Source organism: Macaca fascicularis, chromosome 3 (genome assembly GCF_037993035.2).
Source record: "Macaca fascicularis isolate 582-1 chromosome 3, T2T-MFA8v1.1".
Lineage (NCBI taxonomy): Eukaryota > Metazoa > Chordata > Mammalia > Primates > Cercopithecidae > Macaca > Macaca fascicularis.
In genome coordinates this window covers 122,308,048-122,328,793 of record NC_088377.1, presented here as the reverse complement: position 1 = coordinate 122,328,793, position 20,746 = coordinate 122,308,048, and the positions used below count along the sequence as shown (strand labels likewise).

The 20,746-nt window shown below is 41.1% G+C and overlaps 1 protein-coding gene across 27 annotated transcripts in view; it reads right to left on the bottom strand.

Annotated features, from left to right (window-relative positions):
* ICA1 (islet cell autoantigen 1) overlaps positions 1 to 20,746 on the bottom strand; it is a 156,422-nt gene that overhangs the window by 20,165 nt on the left and 115,511 nt on the right. For 20 of the 27 annotated variants that reach the window (XM_005550117.4, XM_005550120.5, XM_015447696.4 and 17 more), the window contains exons 9-12: positions 11,044 to 11,141; positions 8,918 to 8,970; positions 6,133 to 6,195; positions 5,989 to 6,030 (exon numbers count right to left, since the gene is read on the bottom strand). In XM_005550117.4, the coding sequence (XP_005550174.1) occupies positions 5,989 to 6,030; positions 6,133 to 6,195; positions 8,918 to 8,970; positions 11,044 to 11,141 (256 nt within the window). Of the gene's footprint in view, positions 1 to 5,988; positions 6,031 to 6,132; positions 6,196 to 8,917; positions 8,971 to 9,139; positions 9,227 to 11,043; positions 11,142 to 20,746 lie in introns of all 27 variants that reach the window. The other 7 variants (XM_045388853.3, XM_045388849.3, XM_045388850.3 and 4 more) reach the window with 2 other exon arrangements.

Below are 20,746 nucleotides of genomic sequence, written 5' to 3'. Positions count from 1 at the left end.
TGGGGCCTTTAAGAGGTGATTAGGTCATGAGGGCTCTGCCCTCACATATGGGTTAACCCATTCGTGGATTAATGAATTAATGGATTATCATGGGAGTGGGACTGGTGGCTTTTATAAGAAGAGGAAGACAGACCTGAGGGAGCACACTCGGCCCCCTCACCATGTGATGATGCCCTAAGCTGCCTTGGGACTCAGCAGAGTCCCCACCAGCAAAAAGGCCCTCACCAGGTGTGTCCCTTTGGAATTGGACTTTTTAGCCCCTATAACTCTAAGAAATAAATTCAATTTCTTTCTTTTCTTTTCTTTTTCTTTGCGGAGTCTCACTCTGTCATCCAGGCTGGAGAGCAGTGGTGCAACCATAGTACTCCAGGCTGGAGTGCCTTCCGAGTAGCTGGGACTACAGGCACATGCCACCATGCCTGGCTAACTTTTAAAACTTTTGTAGAGATAGGGTTTCACTTTGTTGCCCTCTTGGTCTCAAGTGATCCTCCTGCGTTGATCTCCCAAAGTGCTAGGATTACAGGCATGAACCCTTTTCTTTATAAATTATCCAGTTGCCAGTATTCTGTTATAAGCAACAGAAAGCAAAGTTAGACAAGCTGGCTGTGAGATTACTCACTTACTCAAAGGCCTTCAATGGCTCCCCGACTACTGGGTAAAGTAACACTCTGTCTAGTGGTATTTAGGACCTCTACAGTCAAGCACGAATGCAGCCCTTTCAGCCACTCATCCACACAGCCATCTGAAAAGCCTTCATTCAATTCGGCAGAACTTCTCTACTTGCCATTGCCCAAACATATTCTGGGAACCGGATGGTTTGTCCCAATGAGAAAAATCATACTTTTTTTTTTGCAACCAATAGGAATCTTAGCGATCATCTCCTCTAACTCACTTTACAGATAAGGAAAACGACACCCAGGTTAAATAACCTACCCAATGACACAAAATTTATTAGTTACAGACAATCTTGCTAGGGACCCTGACGCACAGGTCAAGGTGTTTTCTCACTGCAGCACTCTGCTGTTACTTCAGAACCTATTAAGGATCTCATGTATAAATTAATATTTAAGCTTTTGTAAAGTGTTGAGGGTTTCTAAGGTCTGATGGCTCCGCTGGCAGCCAGGCACCATGCAGGCACCATGGCAGAAAGGCTGAGATGACAGATCCACTCAGCATGTTTGCTCTGTACTGCACAAGTTTTCAAAAATAAAAACCCTATGCTCCTGGGAGAACATTCCCTGGGAGAACTGATCCTGAACCAATGAGCAATATCTGTGTGAAAACTCACATAGAGAGGAAGCTCTTCTAAGTTCAGACGCAGTGTGGGAAATTGGTGACAGCTCACTCAGGTGGTATTTTTGAACTCATACTGAGTTTCATGACCTCAGCATAAATTAGAACACAGAAGATGGAAGGAAACATAACTACATAGACCAAAAACGAGAGCACAGGAAAGCTGGCAGATAAATGTCACTTAATTTACCTTCATCTGCGTGTGAAACAGGAAGACTCCATCTCTCTGGTTTTCTCCCCCATCCCCACTCTCGACATTATGACTAATCGTAAAGGCCACACGCTTGCAATATAGATGAAAAACCCCAAACACCAACACTATCCTCACATCACCCAAAGAGAGTACGGGGAAGATAGGGAGGAAAACACCTTACGACAATGGCTAACAAGAAAAACATATTCTATGTTATAACAAACTGTACTTGTTTGGAACTCAAGAACACTGCTTCTAAGAACTTCCCTGATGAAAAATGATATGGATTATAAAAAGAACAGATAGAGGAAAAACTACTCCTACTCTCCGAAAAACAAAACAAAACAAAAAACAAACAAACCAACAGTACTGGACCCTAAGTAGGCACTAAAAAAAAATTCTTGCTCATGATCCCCAAGCTTACTACTCCATTTCAGCAGTAGATCTTAGCAGACAAGTAATCTTACTGAAAAACATAAAACTTAGGGCAGGGATAAATATTTATAGAATCTTTACAGAATTTTTTTTTTTTTTTTTTTTTTGAGACAGAGTGTCACTCTGTTGCCCAGGCTGGAGTGCAGTGGTACGATCTTGGCTCACTGCAACTTCTGCCTCCTGGGTTCAAGTGATTCTTCTGCCTCAGCCTCCAGAGTAGCTGGGATTACAAATGCCCATCACCACGCCTGGCTAATTTTTGGATTTTTAGTAGAGACAAGGTTTCATTAAGTTGGTCAGTCTGGTCTCGAACTCTTGACCTCAAGTGATCCAACCATTGTGGCCTCCCAAAGTGCTGGGGATTACAGGTGTGAGCCACCGCCCCCAGTCAGAATCTTTATAGCAATCTTTAAAAAGGTAAATCTATAGAGAGCACTACAGGCTACAGGGTGATCAGCTAAGAACAGTATTTGGTTAAAAAAAAAAAGTATCCAAGCCCGCAGTGCATCCCAGGGTGCTGAGGAAGACTGAGAGGAGGGAAAGTTTATGAGAAAAGAGAAGGTGCTTATCAGTACTTGCCACTTCATATGCAAGGAAGCAGTCAGATCCCTAGTCGGTAATATATGGATAACTGCAGGAGGCAATTCTGAGTGACTCAGGAGGAACTCAGAAGTAAACATGTATGATTGCTGTGGGCTAAAAGTTTTCACCCCCACCTGTGGTAGCTGTTGAATGAGCTATTATTCTGACATGCAACCACAATTTAGAATCATAAGTTTAGAAGTAGCAACCAAGGAAGTAGCAGGAGATAAACATTTTATTTAGAATATAGAGAATTAAAATTGTTTTAATTGGCTCAGTCTTATCCTAGAAAGGGATCTTTTGGGTAAGGCCAACTTATGAGACTTAGGTGAGTTGAATTCATTGAACTTTCTTCTGCTTTGTAATACCACTTTTTTGTTCAGGTATCTGCTATTCATTTTTCTTGGCCGGATTTTGGGAAACACAAAGACTTCTCCATAACAAATTGAGGTCAGATTGCCACATGTGGTCATAAGGCAATTTGAGAGCACTTTCACGTGGCTCAAAATGTCACTAACTTTTTTACTTAAAACAGTTTTATAAACTGTGGTCAAATATTGGTTTTCCATCACATTAGCTATTTAGTAGGAGAAAGCCAATGTCATTATGACACTGAATGGGAGTGATTTTCTGGGCAATGGCTCTTTGAGAATCGTTGCTGTTGTCATGAGCGGTCTGCTTTTTGATAACATTGTACCACGGTTTAGCCATTACTTGTCTAACAGAATTACCACTGGGAGTGAACCGGCCCCCAAGCAGCAGGGTGCTAGAGCTTATCGCCCCCAAGTCCTATAAAGTCAGTCATCCCTGGATTAAGCTCTTTTTATTTCTTGACTGTTTAATGTTGTGCATATTGTAATCAGTATTTTAATTCAGGATTTGGGCCTTCTGGCAGTTTTCCAAAGGGCACACATTTTGAAGTCAACAAATTAATGAGTGTTCTTTTCTTCAGTCACCACAAGTTTTCTGTGCACTGACAGAATATTTTTATTCTACAGACCATGTTAATATTTAAGCCGATGCTACCTTATGGATCGACAACATAGAAGCGGAGGCAGACAGTGGGGCAGCACTGCTCATGCCTGAAGAAGGGCTGTGTGGGTTGGTAGTGAGAAAGAGAAAAGAGAAATTATGTGACATTGTCTTTAACTGAGACAATGTGCAAACCAATACTTCTACCTGAGAACAACTACACATTTTAAGGGACCAGCACATTAATATCTCTATCTTTAGAATTACAAAGAGTGCTCAAAAAAAGGGGTATGGACTGCTAGTCTACAAAACTAACAAAGATCGTAACTATAAACCAATGAGATATGAAAGCTGTTTTAAATAAGTAGACAAGTGTCAAGTGTCAATCTCATTCCAACATATCTGGCACATGCTTTTGAGGAAGTTTATAAAAGTAAGCATCTATCGCAGGCAGCGGCATTTCTGATTTAATTCTCTGAAGAAATGCATGACCACTGGGGTTAGGGTTGTACCTTTACTGCTGAGTTAAAGAAAATTAAATTCTAAAGCCAAGAACCTTTTTTTTTTTTCTTTTTTAAGAAAGAGGGAAACAAAATACATACTCGTATTTGCTGTGTCTGGGTAAAGAAACACCAAGATACACTGGGGGATGGAAGTATTAGAATAGGGAGGGGGTTAAGGAAGAGGAAAGAGAGTGAGGATTCTTTTACTGTGTATTTTTTTTTTATTATAAGTCGGCTTTTGTCCCAATGTGAATGTACTACCTAGTCAAATTCAAACATTAAAATGATAAAATTAAAGAAGGTGATAATAAAAGCAAAGAGCAAATTATATAAACAAGATGTTGGGAACGAGAGGAATAACAGCCTTCCTGTCAAAGTAAGTTAAAGCATGTGAAGGATTATAAATACATTTCTTAACTGGTAAGACTTGTTGAAACTGGGTGGTGGGTACCTAGGCTTGTTCTATTATTGTCTTTACCTAATTTTGGTAAGAATAAAATATTTATCCCTGCCAAAGAATAATTTGTAAAAGATGCCTTTATTCTATCAAAGTAATGTGTTCTTAAGCCAAGGAGGAAAATGTTTTACAAAAATGGACACCATGTATAGCAATCTACATTAGCTGCTTATTACTTCCACTACCTGGTATGATTTCAATGTTTACAAATGATTAGTCATTTTGATAAAACATGCATGGATATTCACACAATACTGCATAGTATTCTACATGTCATAAGACAGTAATAGGGAAAGCAGGTAACTGTCCTCAAGTTTATATCCCTAAACCGTGAAAACTTAATGCTAGAGGTGTGGTGCCTTTCCACTTTTGAAAAAACTTTAACCAATATCCTCTGTCTTCCAGAAACTCTCTTCCTCGTACACTCTGTAAATTAAATCAACATCAAGCCCAGGCTGAACTGAGTTGTCTGCCCTGGTTGACTGGGGCCTGCAGGATGACCTCAGCCAATCTGTAGTCCTGTGAGAAACCTGTAAAGCCAGGGGAGGCTGCATGACAGCCACCAGGACATAGGAGGCTGTGGAGTTTGGCTCCAAATTTCGGGGGTATTTTGGATTCTTGGTACATCATTAAAAAGAAACCCTTGGTCAGATGGTGAGCTAAGGCTATAACTAGGCTGAACCCTCTCCATGTCTTAGGATTACTTAACACTATACATGTCTCACTCAAATCCATGGTTCTGGATTCTCTTTTGGGAGATTATTTTGTAAGTGATTTTAGGTTTGGTAAATTCGGGTGTGGGACTTAACTAAGCAAACTCTCCCTCTGCATCTACCTAAGGGTCAGTAGAGAGTTAGCACAGTAAACCACCCAGAAAACATTACTAGTCCTACTATCTCAACTCATGACCATTTGACACAACCCTGTGTTAGAGGCCATCAAGTACCTCTTACACACGATCTCCAATTCTGACAATAAACCACCAAGGCTGTTGCTATTGTTTCCATTTTACTAATGAGAACAACTGAGGCTTAGAGAGTTTAAGTATGAAACAAATCACTTAAAATACAGGCCATTTATGGTAAAACCAGTTTTTAAATCCACATGTGTGATTCTGAAAGCCATGTTTTTTCTACTATAGCATGTGACCCCTGACATAACTTTTAGCTGTAGTAGTTTGAACATTATGAAATTCATTATACCAATGATGATAGATCCCCCATACTAATTTGTGCTTGGGCATATTTAAGGTCATTTATAAAGACTGTCACCCAAGAAACTTTGCTTTGGAATGCAAAGCTATTAAAAAGAATAAGATTACATTTTCTTACATGCAAAAGAGTAATTTAAAAAATCAAACGTAGTCCCAGCTACTCGGGAAGCTGAGGCAGGAGAATGGCGTAAACCCGGGAGGTGGAGCTTGCAGTGAGCTGAGAGCCGGCCACTGCACTCCAGCCTGGGCGACAGAGCAAGACTCCGCCTCAAAAAAAATAAAAAATAAAAAATAAAAAACCCAAACAAATCATAATCCCAAAGAAACACATAAATCTTACCACCTTCCTCAGGTTTCATGTCTAACAGTTCATCTATGGGTCCTTTAGAGGAGAGGAAAGAAAACAAATTATGAGTTAGTTTCATTTTGTGAGGAGTTTGAGTCAAATAATTAAAATTGAGTAGTTTTCCTTAATCTAGATTACCTGAGCCTGCAGTATGTGTAGCGCTTTTGTCTAAGGCAGATAAAATACTTTTTCCATCTTCAGCTGTAATATAACGTGTGCAACTGGTTACCAACAACTCGAAATGGTGTGCATGTTCATATGCTATTGCAGTGTAAGGTAAATGCACAGTCTCAGGAAGAAATGGGATCCACAAACTCAGGCAGAAGCAGGGATCCTCAGATTACACTGGACTCCTGCTACTGGCTCTCAGAGAATGCTGAATTAACAGCCCTGAATCTTTGCTTTGTTTGGCAGACAACCTGAAAATCATACGACATTGATCTAACAATTCTCCTTCCATGGACAAGTGTGTGACTTAAGTAACTATTACTTGATGATGCTAATGAACTTTAGCCATATGGGCCTGGCTAAAATGAAAAGGTAGATTACTAAGTGAAAGAAGTCAATCTGAAAAGGCTACACATTGCATGATTCCAGTTATATGACATTCTGGAAAAGACAAAACTATGAGGGCAGTAAAAAGATCAGCGTTTGCCAAGGGTGTGAGGGGAGGAAGGGATGAATAGTGGAGCACACGGGGGTCTCAGGGCAGTGAAACTATTTTGTATGGTCCTGTAATGGTAGATACGTATCATTATACATTTGTAATACCCACAAAATGTGTAACACCAAGAGTGAAGGCTAATGTAAATTATGGACTTTGGGTGATAATGATGTCAATGTAAGTTTATTGACTATAACAAATATACCACCTGGTATAGGATGTTAATAGTGGGAAAGGCTATGTATATGTTGGGGAAAGGAATATATGGGAAATCTCTGTACTTTGACCCTAATTTTGCTGTGAACCAAAAACTATTCTAAACAATAAAGTGTGTCTGTGTGTATGTTTGTAATAGAACAACCTTAAAACTTGATTTGCTCATATGTTCATTAGCCTTTCTGCAAGTCACAGAATAAAAGAAATATGATACTTCATTATAATGGATTTTATTCTGTGCATATATAAAACAAGATGATCGACATTTACAATCTCAAAATATGCAAATACCACAAGCAATTATACTGCACAAGGAACGAGAGAAAATTTGATTTGCCTGCATTGTCGCATATTGTATGAATATATAATTTATATAGATTTATAACTTGCATACAAATATAATAAACTGCAGTTTATATTTTCCCACAGAACCCATGTTTTCCTATCCAATTACCTTGACTATGACAACATTAGTGATTCGTGCTGTGGGTACACTGAGGCTGGCGGGCTTGGATCCACATAGACAGAGAGCTCTTCTGCGGCCAAGAGCAGGCCCAGCTGCTCCCTTTCTCCTCCTGCCACTTGCTCCTCGTCATGCTCTGGAGCATGGTTTCTCTGACTTTCTCCAGGTCCTCCTGGGCCCATAACCTTTGCCCAGGCTATTTCTTCTGCTTTGACAAGTCTTGCCATAGCACTTGGATTAGCCAGTTTCCCGATCTCCTCAAAAAGTTGTGTCCTCTCCATCACATGTGCCCAAAGCCCCGCACCTCTCCCTTAGAGCTCCCACCAAAGCTGGAGCTGCTGGATTACTTGTGTAATGATTAGATTACCATCTGCTTCCCCTTTTGACTGTCAGCCTCACCCTGGAAAGGACTGACTATGTCTGGTGCACCACTGTATGCCCAGAGCCCAGCGCCATGCCTGGCACAGAGGTGGCTCAATAAACATCTGTTGAACAAATGAACAAGTGTGTGAGTACTTGTATGTGAAGGTGTATATGTGTGAATGGATGACATGAAGCAAGCATTAGAGGCAAAAAAGTGAGTCTTTTTTGTTGTTGTTGTTGTTGTTGTTGAAAGGCAGATAGGAGAAAAGCAAATAGGAGGAGAAGTAAGTGGGTAGAAAGATAAAAAGGAAGATAGAGGGTGAAGGAGAAGAATGGAGCAGAGGGGAAGTTCCAGAATCTGCTTTGCCTCCTCCTATCTTCCAGAAAGGTACCATACCAGAGGGTGAAGCAGGAAGAGGTGCATATGTCCCCAGGGAGGCCAGGTAAACACACTGTTGGGGTAATTGTAGTTCTCTTCATAACACCTGTAAAACACTCCCCCGCATCTCCAAGGAGCTTGGGTGCCAGTGAAGTGCTTGGTACTGCATCACATCAGTTCTACCACCATCTATCAAACCCTCCACCCCTTGGTGAGGTGAAGGACCAATGAAAAAACTGGCAGTAACAGCGGGAGACAGAAATAGCTGATGAGCCTGCACAGCACACTGTGCCACCTTCCAATGCTCTGACCCCTTCTCCTAACACATCAGGTTCACTTCACCTGAGGGATCCGGGGGTTGCTCGGCACTGGCAGGCTGAGGCGTCAGCTGGCAGGGCAGAGTGAGCAGTTCCCATCTGTTTCCAACATCGACAAATACCCACCCACCCCACACATACCACAAATCCACCTCTCCTGAGGTCACAGCCTCATCTTATTAAAACTAGAACGAGTCAGGGTCACAGCAGAAATCTTATAATCTGCTGTGAAAAGAAACAGCGATTTGCCAGTTCCCGTTGTGGCTGCCCTCTGAAGAGCTGCTGCTGACATGACTGTGATGTGATTTTCTGGTTCACAATACACAGCCTCTCTCAGTAACGCTGTAGGGTTGACATCGTGGATATCTGAACATTTAGAACTGAGTCTAAAAGCAAATCAGCCTTTTCTCAGTTGAAAAAGAAGAAAGGCCTAGGAGGAGTTTGCCAAAAAGGAAAATGACTTGGCGGTTGAACATTAAGTAATATTTCAGAAGCAATTCTAAATAAAAATCAAAACTTACTCTTAAAACTAGAGGATTCCTTGCGCTGGTTTTCTTCCTCTAATGAAATTAATCTTAAAATAAAAAAGAGGTTTAGTCGTCAAGTTCTACCAGTGTTATATTTATGATACAGCCAGATTTTCAGTACAATATTACTTCACTTTTAACACAGACACATACACTACACACACACACACACACACACACACACACACGAAGAAGCGTCAACATATAGTCATTTACATGCCAATTTGCTGGCCTTCTGTCCCTTTCTGTAGCATCTTAATATCTGAATTTGCTTTCATCACAAGGCAAATATTCTGTAAATATCTAGATGGGCAGCTAGATATAAATAAGATAGATGCATACAGTCATCACTTTAAAAAAACAGTAAAAATTAATAGTAAAAAAACTGTAAAAAATCAGTCAGAATTGATTTCTTCTGATTCCTAGTGTTATAGGAGGGGACACCTCCAGAGGTTAGCTCAGCTACAGAGGCTGCAGGCAGGACCACTCACAAATCCAGGCTGGCCGTCTCCTACTCAACTCTCACCACCTCTTTAAACACAAAGACACATCACTGCCCTGAGACTCACTTGGTGCCTCCGAACCTTCTTCCTAGAACCATGATGCATCTTCAGCTGCTATTTCTAAACAAAATTCATGTTCAATGTTCACTGTCATTTTAAATAGTTACTGGGTTATACTTTTTGAGCTTTTGAAATGAAATACTAAAGTATTTGAGAAATCTGAATTAATTAAAACAAATCAAGAAAATCCCAGGTAATCCCCTTCTAAGTAAAGGTGAATGCTTTATTTTGATTGTATGAACTTATATGGTGAAAAGAAGGTACAGGGACCCACTCAAGGCCTCACGTCTTACTACACAAGAGTATGTGGGCAGCCCCTTAACCTTCCAGAGCCTTCCTTCCATCTTTTACACAATGAGGAAAATCCCAGCCTTGATATCACTGAAGGTTGTCATGAGATGGAATTAACATAAATAAAACACCTGGCATTGTACCTGGTTCACAGCAGGTGCTCACTAAAATGAAGCTAGCAGTATTACCATCATCAGGAATGGGTTAAACTGCTTCACCATAAACTAGCCAATTGTACTAGAAACAGATCATATTCTACAGTCTGTCCTTCAGTGGGAACTTGTCTTCATTCCGCACCAAAAAATTTACCTAGTACATATATGCTTTAAAATTTAAAAAGGCTAATATTGGCAGCAAATTTTCCTGTGGGACAAAAAATATGTCTGAAAGTTGATTTAGAAATACAATAAAAGTATACGCCTATTTTACTATAAGATTGTCATCTAAATTTTTGTGTGTATGGAAAAGGAGTAGAGAATAGAAGCAAGGGCATCCATTTTGTTTTCCTAGGTCAGCCAGTTCAAAGATTAACTACTTTCCTGCAAGCTACTACATCTCCACAGAAAACGATATAGATTCACATTTAAACCTCCTTCTCACTGTATGAGAATGGTAACCATGCACCACACATGCTGAAAAGTTCATCTCAGTATTTAAAATGACAAGAGGCACCTTCTTTGAAAAGGGGCATGAAATGGAGATGGAGTAGTCATTTCCTGTACTCAAAGCTGTTCTCTGTTTCACAGAGAAGAAAACAGACATTCTGCATGGTAGAAAATACAGTGCCAAAATCCAACACTTTCATATGATGATGCCTTAGTATGCATGTGTCCCGGGGCAATTTCATAGGAAAGCTCCTTCAGTGAGAGAAAAACCAGGGGATTTCCTATCTAGAAGAGCATATAGTGTTGACAAAAGACCAGATAGGGTCCAGAAACCAGAGAAAGTGCAAAGCTGGGGCTCAGGCCACAGGCAGAGAGCCAGGGAGAGCTGGGGACATTTGCCCTGTCTTGCCCCAGTCAGCTCCTCACAAGTGTGCCCTTTTAGGTCCCCTGGAAACTGATCTCTTACTGGGATACGTGAGTCACGACCTAGCAGGAACATGTGTTAAAGGGGTTTGGCCGGGATGCTAATACATCTACTCTGAGAAGTGAGGAAGTAAGACAACGAGTCTGTGTCTGAGGCCCAGCCAGGTTCGGTCAGCGAGAACCACGTCACTCTCACCTGTGGGAAGAAAGATGCAGAGGGAAGGAACCTGTGACTTACTGACTCGGCTCCTGCACGGCCTCATCTGTACTCTCCTGCTGGGTGATTTTCTTCTTCTCTTCTTTTTCAACTAATTTTTTCATAGGGTCTTGTAAGCTCTTGATCACAAGCCACAGAAAAATGAAAAGAAAAAAAAAAAGAAGAAATAGAGACAAAAAAAGAAAAGAAAGGTTATGAACACAAAAATTCAACTGTCATTGGTCCCAGCAACCAAACTTTGAATTACAGGTATTGGGAAGTGACCTTGAACCAATCAGTTGGAAGAAATAAAATTTTATATGGTCAAGCTACAATGTTCTCAGACACATCCAATAAATAGTAGCATATATAGCAGAGCTGATTTGCCACTAGATTTATGTTTTCCCTTTTGAGACAAGTTATTCAAACGCGGCCTTTTGGCTATTGCTAACTTTATTTTTCAACTTCAACAGGCAGTTAAGATAAACATTCTGTTCTGTTCGCAGCCCACACACTGACAAAGTAGAAGTTCCTCCCACCTCCACCAGAGATGAGACAATTTCATTTTATTTTTAATTTTGTTTGCTATTTTGCAATCTCAAACCCAGTTTTAAAAAATAACAGAAAAAACCTTTTCTTAAAAAACCAAAAATAGTGGCCTAACATATTCTGACAACCTAACTCCCACGAGTGGACAGAGCAGGTGCATCCAAATCTTTGTAAATTAAAACGGGTGAGAGTCTCTTTTTGGCATATCATTTGTTGGAGTTACTGTTTTCAAGGCTTACTAAATATTTAAGTTTTTTTTTTTTTTAAGGAAGTGCCTAGAAACTGTATACCAGTGACAATGACCCTGAAAAAAAAAGCAAAACATTTTTAGAACTGAATAATGAGTTATACAAAAAGATCTCTATTTCTGGCCCTAATTAAAATACAAACCTACAAATACGAAAGAAACATCTCAGGATACTTATCCTTCTTATATTCTCAGAACTACTAAAATCCAAGTCATGAGCCTGGGGCCCTCACCTGGTTTCTCCTGTCCTTCTCCTGCCTATCATTCACTTGTCTGACACACACAGGAGGCAATCAGGTTTCATGGCCAATTCTGATTGATTAGTACTGGCTGACTGGAGGGCCAGTGAAGATGGTTCTCAGGCTGCGTCTCGGCAGAGCAGACCTGTGATTGATTTTGGTGTCTGCCATGGACACCAGATGGATACTGGTGTCACACTTCCAAACTGCCAGCTCTGTTTCTCTCCCTGCACAGAGTAATTTTCCTAAAACACCCACGCCATCATGTTATCCTTCTTTTCAAGAATCTTATTTCTTGAGAAGGACCAGCGTATTTCTTTATTATAAGAACTTCTTTATTTCTTTCCACTTCTAATATCAACCTCTCTGACCAATTTTGAAGATCTTCTAAAATGTGATCTAGCCTAACCTTCCCAACTTGCTTCCTACCATCCCCCAAACATGAGCTTTCTTTCAATCAGGATGGTCTCCTCATAGTCTCCCATGTGCTAGTTTCTTCCTTCCTTTGTTCATTCTGCTTCTTTAACCTAAAATGCTCTATTTGTTTATCCTTATTAATCCAATGAATGTTTTCAAAGCGCAGATCAATTACCAGTATTTTCTGTAAAGCTTCACTAAGCATGCCAGATTCAGGAAAGTCTTTCCATATCTAAACTGCACTTCAGTTTTATGAATATTTAATCATATTTATCCTGTATTATGTTTTGTCTCTGTAAAATATTTTCTAAATTAGAAACATAATAGAACCACATGCAACAAGTTTGATAAAAAAGTAAAAATTACTCATAATTCCATATCCTTAAAATGATTATTTTCATATATTTTCCATTTTTTTCTTCATAGTCACACTACTTGTATGATTGGAATCATTGTATAAATATACATATTATGTAAATATATAGAGAGACAGTGGTCCTTTTAACCAATATAATTTGTATAGATATTTCATAATTTAAAAAAGGCTTATTAGACTGGAGAATATAAAAAAGACTTTATATACCTTAAGAAGGTAATATTAAAATTGAAATATAAAAGTGTGCATTCCTTCATCAATATTCTAAAGTAAGACCCAGGTCTTCTCTGAGTATACGTCCCCTGATTGGAGTTCGGAAGCATTTTCTTGCGTAAAGCACATCCGTAAGGCACTGACATCATTTTTAATGACTCCTGTTTCTGGGCATTTAGATCAGTTAATTCAGTTAACAAATAGTTTTTGAGCACTACCCAAAGACAGGTGCTGTTGGGGTTCTTTGGATACACCGGTGAACACAACAGACAAAATTATTAGCTAGCGATGGGTCTAGGCAGATAATTCAAACAGAGGGATAGAAAGTGATTGGGTCATTACTCCGGTTAGCAGGATGTCCTCTCTTGTAAGTGACATTTCAACTGAGAGCTAAATGACAAGAGGGAGCCAGCCATCTGCAGCTCAGGGAGAAGAGAGAGCTCCGAGTCAACGGCTCAAAGGCAGGAAGAGCTTGGTTTGTCTGAGGAACAAAAAGAATGCCACTGGAGCTGCCATGTAGTTGGCAAGAGTACAAGTCTTATGAGACTGGGATAAGGAGGTCGGCAGGGATCAAATGGGAAGGACATTCCTTTACCCAGATTCATCAATATTTAACATTTTGCCCCATTTTGTTCCATCATCATCTTTTGCTCTTTCTGTCTCCCTAATGCATGACAACTAAATGCAATACATGATCCTTGGCTGCTGCAGCCTGCACTGGAGAGGAAAATGATACAAAGGGCAGTGTCAGCACAAATGAGACAACTGGAATATGGACAGCAGTCTGGATGTTCATGATTTTTTTATATACCCCAAAGCTTCCAGCGAAAGTCAGGCACGTGTGTGCGTGTGCGTGTGTGTGTGTGTGTTTAGTATATGTGCAGCCAGGAGGAAGCAGTTCAATAGATGTCAAGCATGTACTCTTTTCAATCCATCTGCCAATTACAGCATTTTATTCATGTACAAACACACACACACACACACACACACACACACACACACACACGCCTTTCAGTAGTTCTATTCCCCCACAAAATGGTCCAACTCTGGTCAAAGTGAAGCCAGAAATATTTTCAGCCAAGGTTCTGATGGCTCCCAAGACTCACTTTTAAATTTTGTAACACTTGTCCAGGCCTCCTGGTTTGCTCAGTTATCTTCTCATTGTGTTTCCTTTTTATCAATCAACGCTAGGCAGGGCCAGGACATGTCTGCTCTCAGCTGGCCCTGTCTAGCTGCCACAGCGCTTGCCTAAACCCCTGAGATGCCCTTGACAGCTCCACGGTTATCATCCTTTCTGTCTCCAGCCTGACCTCCCCTCATAACCACACTTGAGCAGCTCTCAGACAATCCTTTTGTAATGTAAACCACTCACTCCTCCTTTCAACCCCTTCCCCTGTTGGCCCATTAGCAGGGACTCAATTGTTGCTCCCTGTCACCACAATCACAGTTAAGTCACTATTGTGCTTCTCCCAACAGAATGGCTGTAGTTCCAACTATTTAAAACTATTATTAATAATTCCTGTGGCAATTGCTCCTCTCTCCCTACTATGACTATTATTCCTATAACAATTTGGCTGTTGCAGCTCAAGAGAGGTGCTAAATATGTACTTGTTGACTGATAAATGCATGTACATAAGGTTACACTAAAAAAAACTACAGCTCTTTAGCTAGGAAATTCAAAGGCTCAGGGGAGTAATTTGAAAAGGTTTATAAAACCACAAGCAAAATTAATACTAAGCACATGAACTTATTAAATATTAGAATTTTGAACCAAGGGGGAACACACACACACACACACACACACACACACGCACACATACACACAAGCTTAACTGAGCTATAATTCAAATACCATAGAATTCACCCCATTTTTAGAATTCACCATACTGTTCAATTGTTTGTAGTACACAGCAAGTAGGTCCTTGAATAATGTCATTTTGTTATAATGTTGATGAGAAAAAAAAAAGGATTTCCTGGCCCAGGGCCACTGTCAGGGTGGAGTTTGCACATTCTGCCCATATCTGAGTGGGTTTTCTCCTGGCTCCACTCCAGCTTCCTCCCATATCCCAAAGCTACATAAGTCAGGTGAATGTGCGATTCTACAGGGTCCCAGTGTGAATGACTGTGGGGGTGTGTGTCGGTGTGACCTGCTACGGGGTGGCATCCTGTCTAGGACTGGTTCCCATCCTGTACCCTGAGTTGCTGGGATAGGCTCCCGCCATCCACCACCCTGAACTGGAATAAGCAGGTTGGAAAAGGAATAAATGAATAAATAAAATTTATCATAAAAAAATCCTTCAAGTATATAATTATACAGAAACATGACAATAAACACTGTGATAGAAAAGCACCCGGTGAGCACACTGTATTTGTGATTGTGATTGAACTGCCTGATGGTAGGCAATGCCTTAGAATTTTCGCTTCGCCAACACTTATTAATTTAACCCACTAACACTCTGACTTCCCGTCACTCACTGATCCACCAAGAATTGGGTAAGGAATTATCTTACTTTTTTTTTTTTAAAAAACTTTCTTAAATGTACATATAACTTAGATTTATTTCAATGTTAAATATTAGAAGTGTTTTGGGTCTTTATTTAGAAGTTTGGTGATGTTTTTATGACCATAAATTGTTGCATCATAAGAACTGAACTCCTGCTTGTATAATTAGACTATGGTAAAATTGATTTCATTATACATTGTTTTGCTTAAAGTCACAGTTTCCCAAGAACCAACTGATGACAGTAAGTAAGGACTTACTGCATTCACAGAGTTGTATGACCATCACCATAATCAATTTCAGGACATTTTCAAGGGACATCACCAAGACAGAATTTTTAGACCAAACGAAGCTAAATACTCTTCGATATAGCAAGGAAAAACACAATAACACATATGGAACTTGTTTCTTACAAAAGATGGTATACATTGAAGATATAAAGAGGATAAGGGGAACATTAAAAGGTCATGGAGGGGCCGGGCTTACTGGCTCACTGGCCTGTAATCCCAGCACTTTGGGAGGCTGGGGCGGGTGGATCAGGTGGTCAGGAGATCGAGACCATCCTGGCTAACAGTAGAGACAGTAGAAAACCCTGTCTCTACTAAAAGTACAAAAAATTAGCCGGGCGCGTTGGCGGGCTCCTGTAGTCCCAGCTACTTGGGAGGCTGAGGTAGGAGAATGGCGTGAACCCGGGAGGCGGAGCTTGCAGTGAGCCGAGATCGCGCCACTGCACTCCAGCCTGGGCAACAGTGCAAGACTCTGTCTTTAAAAAAAAAAAAAAAAAAAAATCATGGAGGAAAAAATCGTAACCCTCTTCATCCCCCCAAATGAGTTCCTGGGTATGGCCATCAGACAGAGGATATTCTATAGACTGCTCTCCCCGACGTTTGACCACAAAGGCTCAACTAGGGGTACAAGGTGAAGGTCAATTAGGAACTTCAAATTATTTTGAAGTCCACAACTCAGTTAAAATGCTTAACTCTATAGAATGCATAGAAGTCAGGGGTGACAAAATTTTCTGTGTGACATGAACACCTGCTCAGGCAAAATGAATCTAAGGGGCCTGTCTATGTATATATAGATGAGGCAGCCAACAGAAGAACTATTATTTCCAATTACTGGCTGATGGGAACCACATTTGAATCCATGTCCAGAAATGGAAACTCCAAAAACATTCTGTTTCTAAACCCCAAACCCACTCAGTCTCTCATGAAAATTGCTGTGTATTAGCAGCACATGGAGTCATACAAGACTGAAAGGTTCTTTGTGGAGGAAAGAATGTTTTTAGACTAAGTAACTTTTCTCTGTTAAGGCTGCACTAACACGCTAATAATTTCCATCAATGCTTAAATGGTTTCAGGAAGCACACTTACAGTATATAAGATCAGTGTGACAGAGGAAACGCGCAGATCGAGCTTGCAAAAGTGTCTTAGAAAGGAAACAGCTTAATATAATAATGGGAGTTACTACTTCCTGTATTAGGAAAATAAAAGCAACAGCAACATTCATCTGAATGAATGCAAACTACTTAGCAAAACAAATTTCACAGACACAAGGCCAGCAGCCAGTTCTAATAACCTAAATTTAATGTTTAACTTTGACAGCTGAGTAGTATCTTCTCTAGCCTTTAATTACGACATCTAATTTTCTTATGCTACTTTCCATTAATTATATTGTACACATATGAAGATGCCAAGTAATTGTCTATAAAAAAAAATAAAAGCGTTCAAGATAGTGGGGCATGGTTAAAAAGTGCTGAATTCAGTTGGGTGTGTGTATATGTGTGTTTATACAAGTAGAAGTACATGAGAATAAAAACAGAGGCCACAGTGATGTGTATTGGCCACATAATTCATGGACATTTAGCACATACGTACTCTCTTGCCCTCACCATGCACTTACAAATTTATAAAGACACTATATAAGAAACACTATTACTCTATAACTAGAGGTAACCTTGAATTGTACTGTACAAAAAAGTAAAATTAGAGAAAAATAATCACAATCATAAACAAGAGAGATAATATTCTTCTTTAAAAATAAGATGGAAAATTGATAATGAGAAGGCACCATACTGTCCTGGAAACAAATGGACTTTGGAGATGGATCCCATAGTGCTGTGGCACAGACGTTGTATCCACTCCTTGGAGGTCTTGTTTACCCATGAGAACAACGGAGGTAATGATGAGTATTCATCGTGTGATGTTGTGAGGATGAACTGACAGGGTGCTTCTGCACAGTACCAAGCTCATACTAAGCACTCAGAACTTGATTTCTTATCAATGACTTTTAAAGTTCTAAAGGGAATTTGATGTCTTAAGTGCTCCTCCTGTGGGAGGTACTGTGCTCTATGTTTTCTATATCTCACTTAATCCTCACAAAACCCAGATAAACCTTGTATTCCTGCTTTCCTGACAGGAAAATGGAGACTTGGAGAGGTGAACTGACTTGCTTCAGGCCATTTGGCTATTAACAGGTAGTAGCAATATTTGAATCCGGGTCTTAAAAATTCTACAGCTAGTTAAGAAATGGTATTAAATACGCAAGCCAGTATGTAGTGACCTTCCCCTTCAATATGAGGTGTTGGGGAGCTCAAGAAGACTTCATTCCAACCTCTAAAAGAAGAGCCATACATTCCCAGGTATCTGAAGGACTGACACACAAATCATGCTTTTTGCCTATAAGCAAACACTTCAAAGTGCTATTTTTAGTTGAAAGTTTGCAGCTGTATTATTTAAACGTGGCACTTCTGCTTTCTCCTCCTCCCTTCCTGCCCCATGACCAGAAGTACCCCTGGGAAGCAGCGCATGGCCCTGCTGGGGAAGGCTGGAGCACCCCCATTCCCAGTCTTCTGCACAATGGGCATGCAGGCCCAGGCAAACGACTAGACTTTTCTGAGTTTCTGTTTCCTCATTTGAAACAGGGAAACAAGAACAAGTATATCAAATGTTCCAAGGTTATTCTGAGGGTTAAAGGAAATATATTCACTTTCTATATGTCAGTGCTGAACCTGGCAGTATTATTAATTACAATCCCAACCTTGGCACACTGTGTGACAAATTCTCCTAGACATTATTTCACCTCACCCTTAGCAGAGCGTTTGGCCCGGACAACCTACCCATACAATAGTAATATTTTTCCCTTTCCCCTCAGGGAGGAGTTAGGGAATGACAGAGGTGGGGGTTGGAGAAGCAACATGCCGTTGTGAAGGCCTGAGCTACCAGCTGCCTGGGAGAACCAATGCCAGTCGCCATCAGGCGTGGATGAACAACTGACAAGCCACACTCTGGCTCGTCCCCCTCAGATTTCAGTGGTGGCCTTGGTCAGTCCCTCCACTCCCTCCTTTCTTGGTGACCTGGATGCATCCCAATTTGCTGTTTCCAATGATCTGGACTGGAGCAGCTTGGGAAAAAAACAGCCTTGCTAAATGCTGTGTAAAGTAATGACACTGAGAGAAAACTTGAAAGCCTAAAAGGATATCCTGGATGCTCGCCATATGTAATTGCCTTGTTGGGACTGGTAACTAAAATAGCATTGCAGGGATATTTACCCAATTTTCATAAAAACTATTATGGCTTTATTTTGAAAGCAAGTAACTACAGAGCCATGTGGCCTGTTGGTAAATGTTCCAGTGATTAACTGAGAAATGTGGAGGTGGGTGGAAGAAGGCTGCGAGGCATATGAATTTGAGAAAAACAAAATTTAGAAAAGGATGTTTTCTGAATTTTCAAAGCTAAAAGCATTCTGGTCTCTAGAATGATGTTCCATCTAACAGTGCTAAGACCTACACCCCAAGAGAGAAAGGAGGAAATATGGGCACATCTGTTTCAATGGTTATTTTTGAACATGTTCAGGGTTTTCAGGGTTATGTTTTCAAATTCAGGTTTCCTTAGCGTTAAAATCTTGGCACAGATCAAGAGCAAGTTACGAAGCCAAACTGCATTTTTTAGAATTAGCCCTCTTGCAGAGATGGGAGGCCCTACTGCCTTTTCTGCCTGCAGGCCTGCCCAGCCCTCTTCTATCCCTGGTGGGAATTGTTTGAGCCCAGACCAAGGTCTGCAAAGCTGAAGGACAGGTTTGGGAGTTGCCAGGGTGTCTGTGAAAGCCAGGGAAGGGATGGGTTGGGTTACCCTGGCGTGAGATCTGGCCAGACCTCCTGTCCCACTGCCATTCATAGCCTCACCTGTGAAACTCACATAAAACTGATAATCTAGGATGAAAATGGACAGTAAGAAAGTAACGTAACCAACATAACCTAGAAACCCCAACAAACTCTCCTGTGTTGACGCTTCAAATGGCTGTCTTCTGGATCTACTAAAGAATTCATAGTAAGTACATCCCCATTACCAGCACTATGTCATTACTGGAGCCTTTACCATGGCTGTTATCCTCACCACTGCCACCACCATCTCAACAACCACCACAACTATTACCATCACCCTTACCACTACCACCACCACCACTTATCTCTTTCACCACTTCTGTTACCATTATCTCCTCCACCACCACCACCACCATTATCTCCTTCACCACCACTACGCCCACCACTACCACCATCACCTCTTCCACCACTACCACCATCTCCTCCACCACCACCACCACCACCACCACCATTATCTCCTTCATCACCACTAACCCCACCACTACCACCATCACCTCCTCCACCACCATCACCACCACCACCACCACCACCATTATCTCCTTCATCACCACTACCCCTACAACTACCACCATCACCTCTTCCACCACTACCACCATCACCTCCTCCACCACCACCACCACCATTATCTCCTTCACCACCACTACCCCCACCACTACCACCATCACCTCTTCCACCACTACCACCATCTCCTCCACCACCACCACCACCACCATTATCTCCTTCATCACCACTAACCCCACCACTACCACCATCACCTCCTCCACCACCATCACCACACCACCACCACCATTATCTCCTTCATCACCACTACCCCTACAACTACCACCATCACCTCTTCCACCACTACCACCATCACCTCCTCCACCACCACCACCACCACCATTATCTCCTTCATCACCACTACCCCCACCACTAGCACCATCACCTCCTCCACCACCACCACCACCACATCTCCTTCATCACCACTACCCCAACAACTACCACCATCACCTCTTCCACCACTACCACCATCACCTCCTCCACCATCACCACCACCACCACC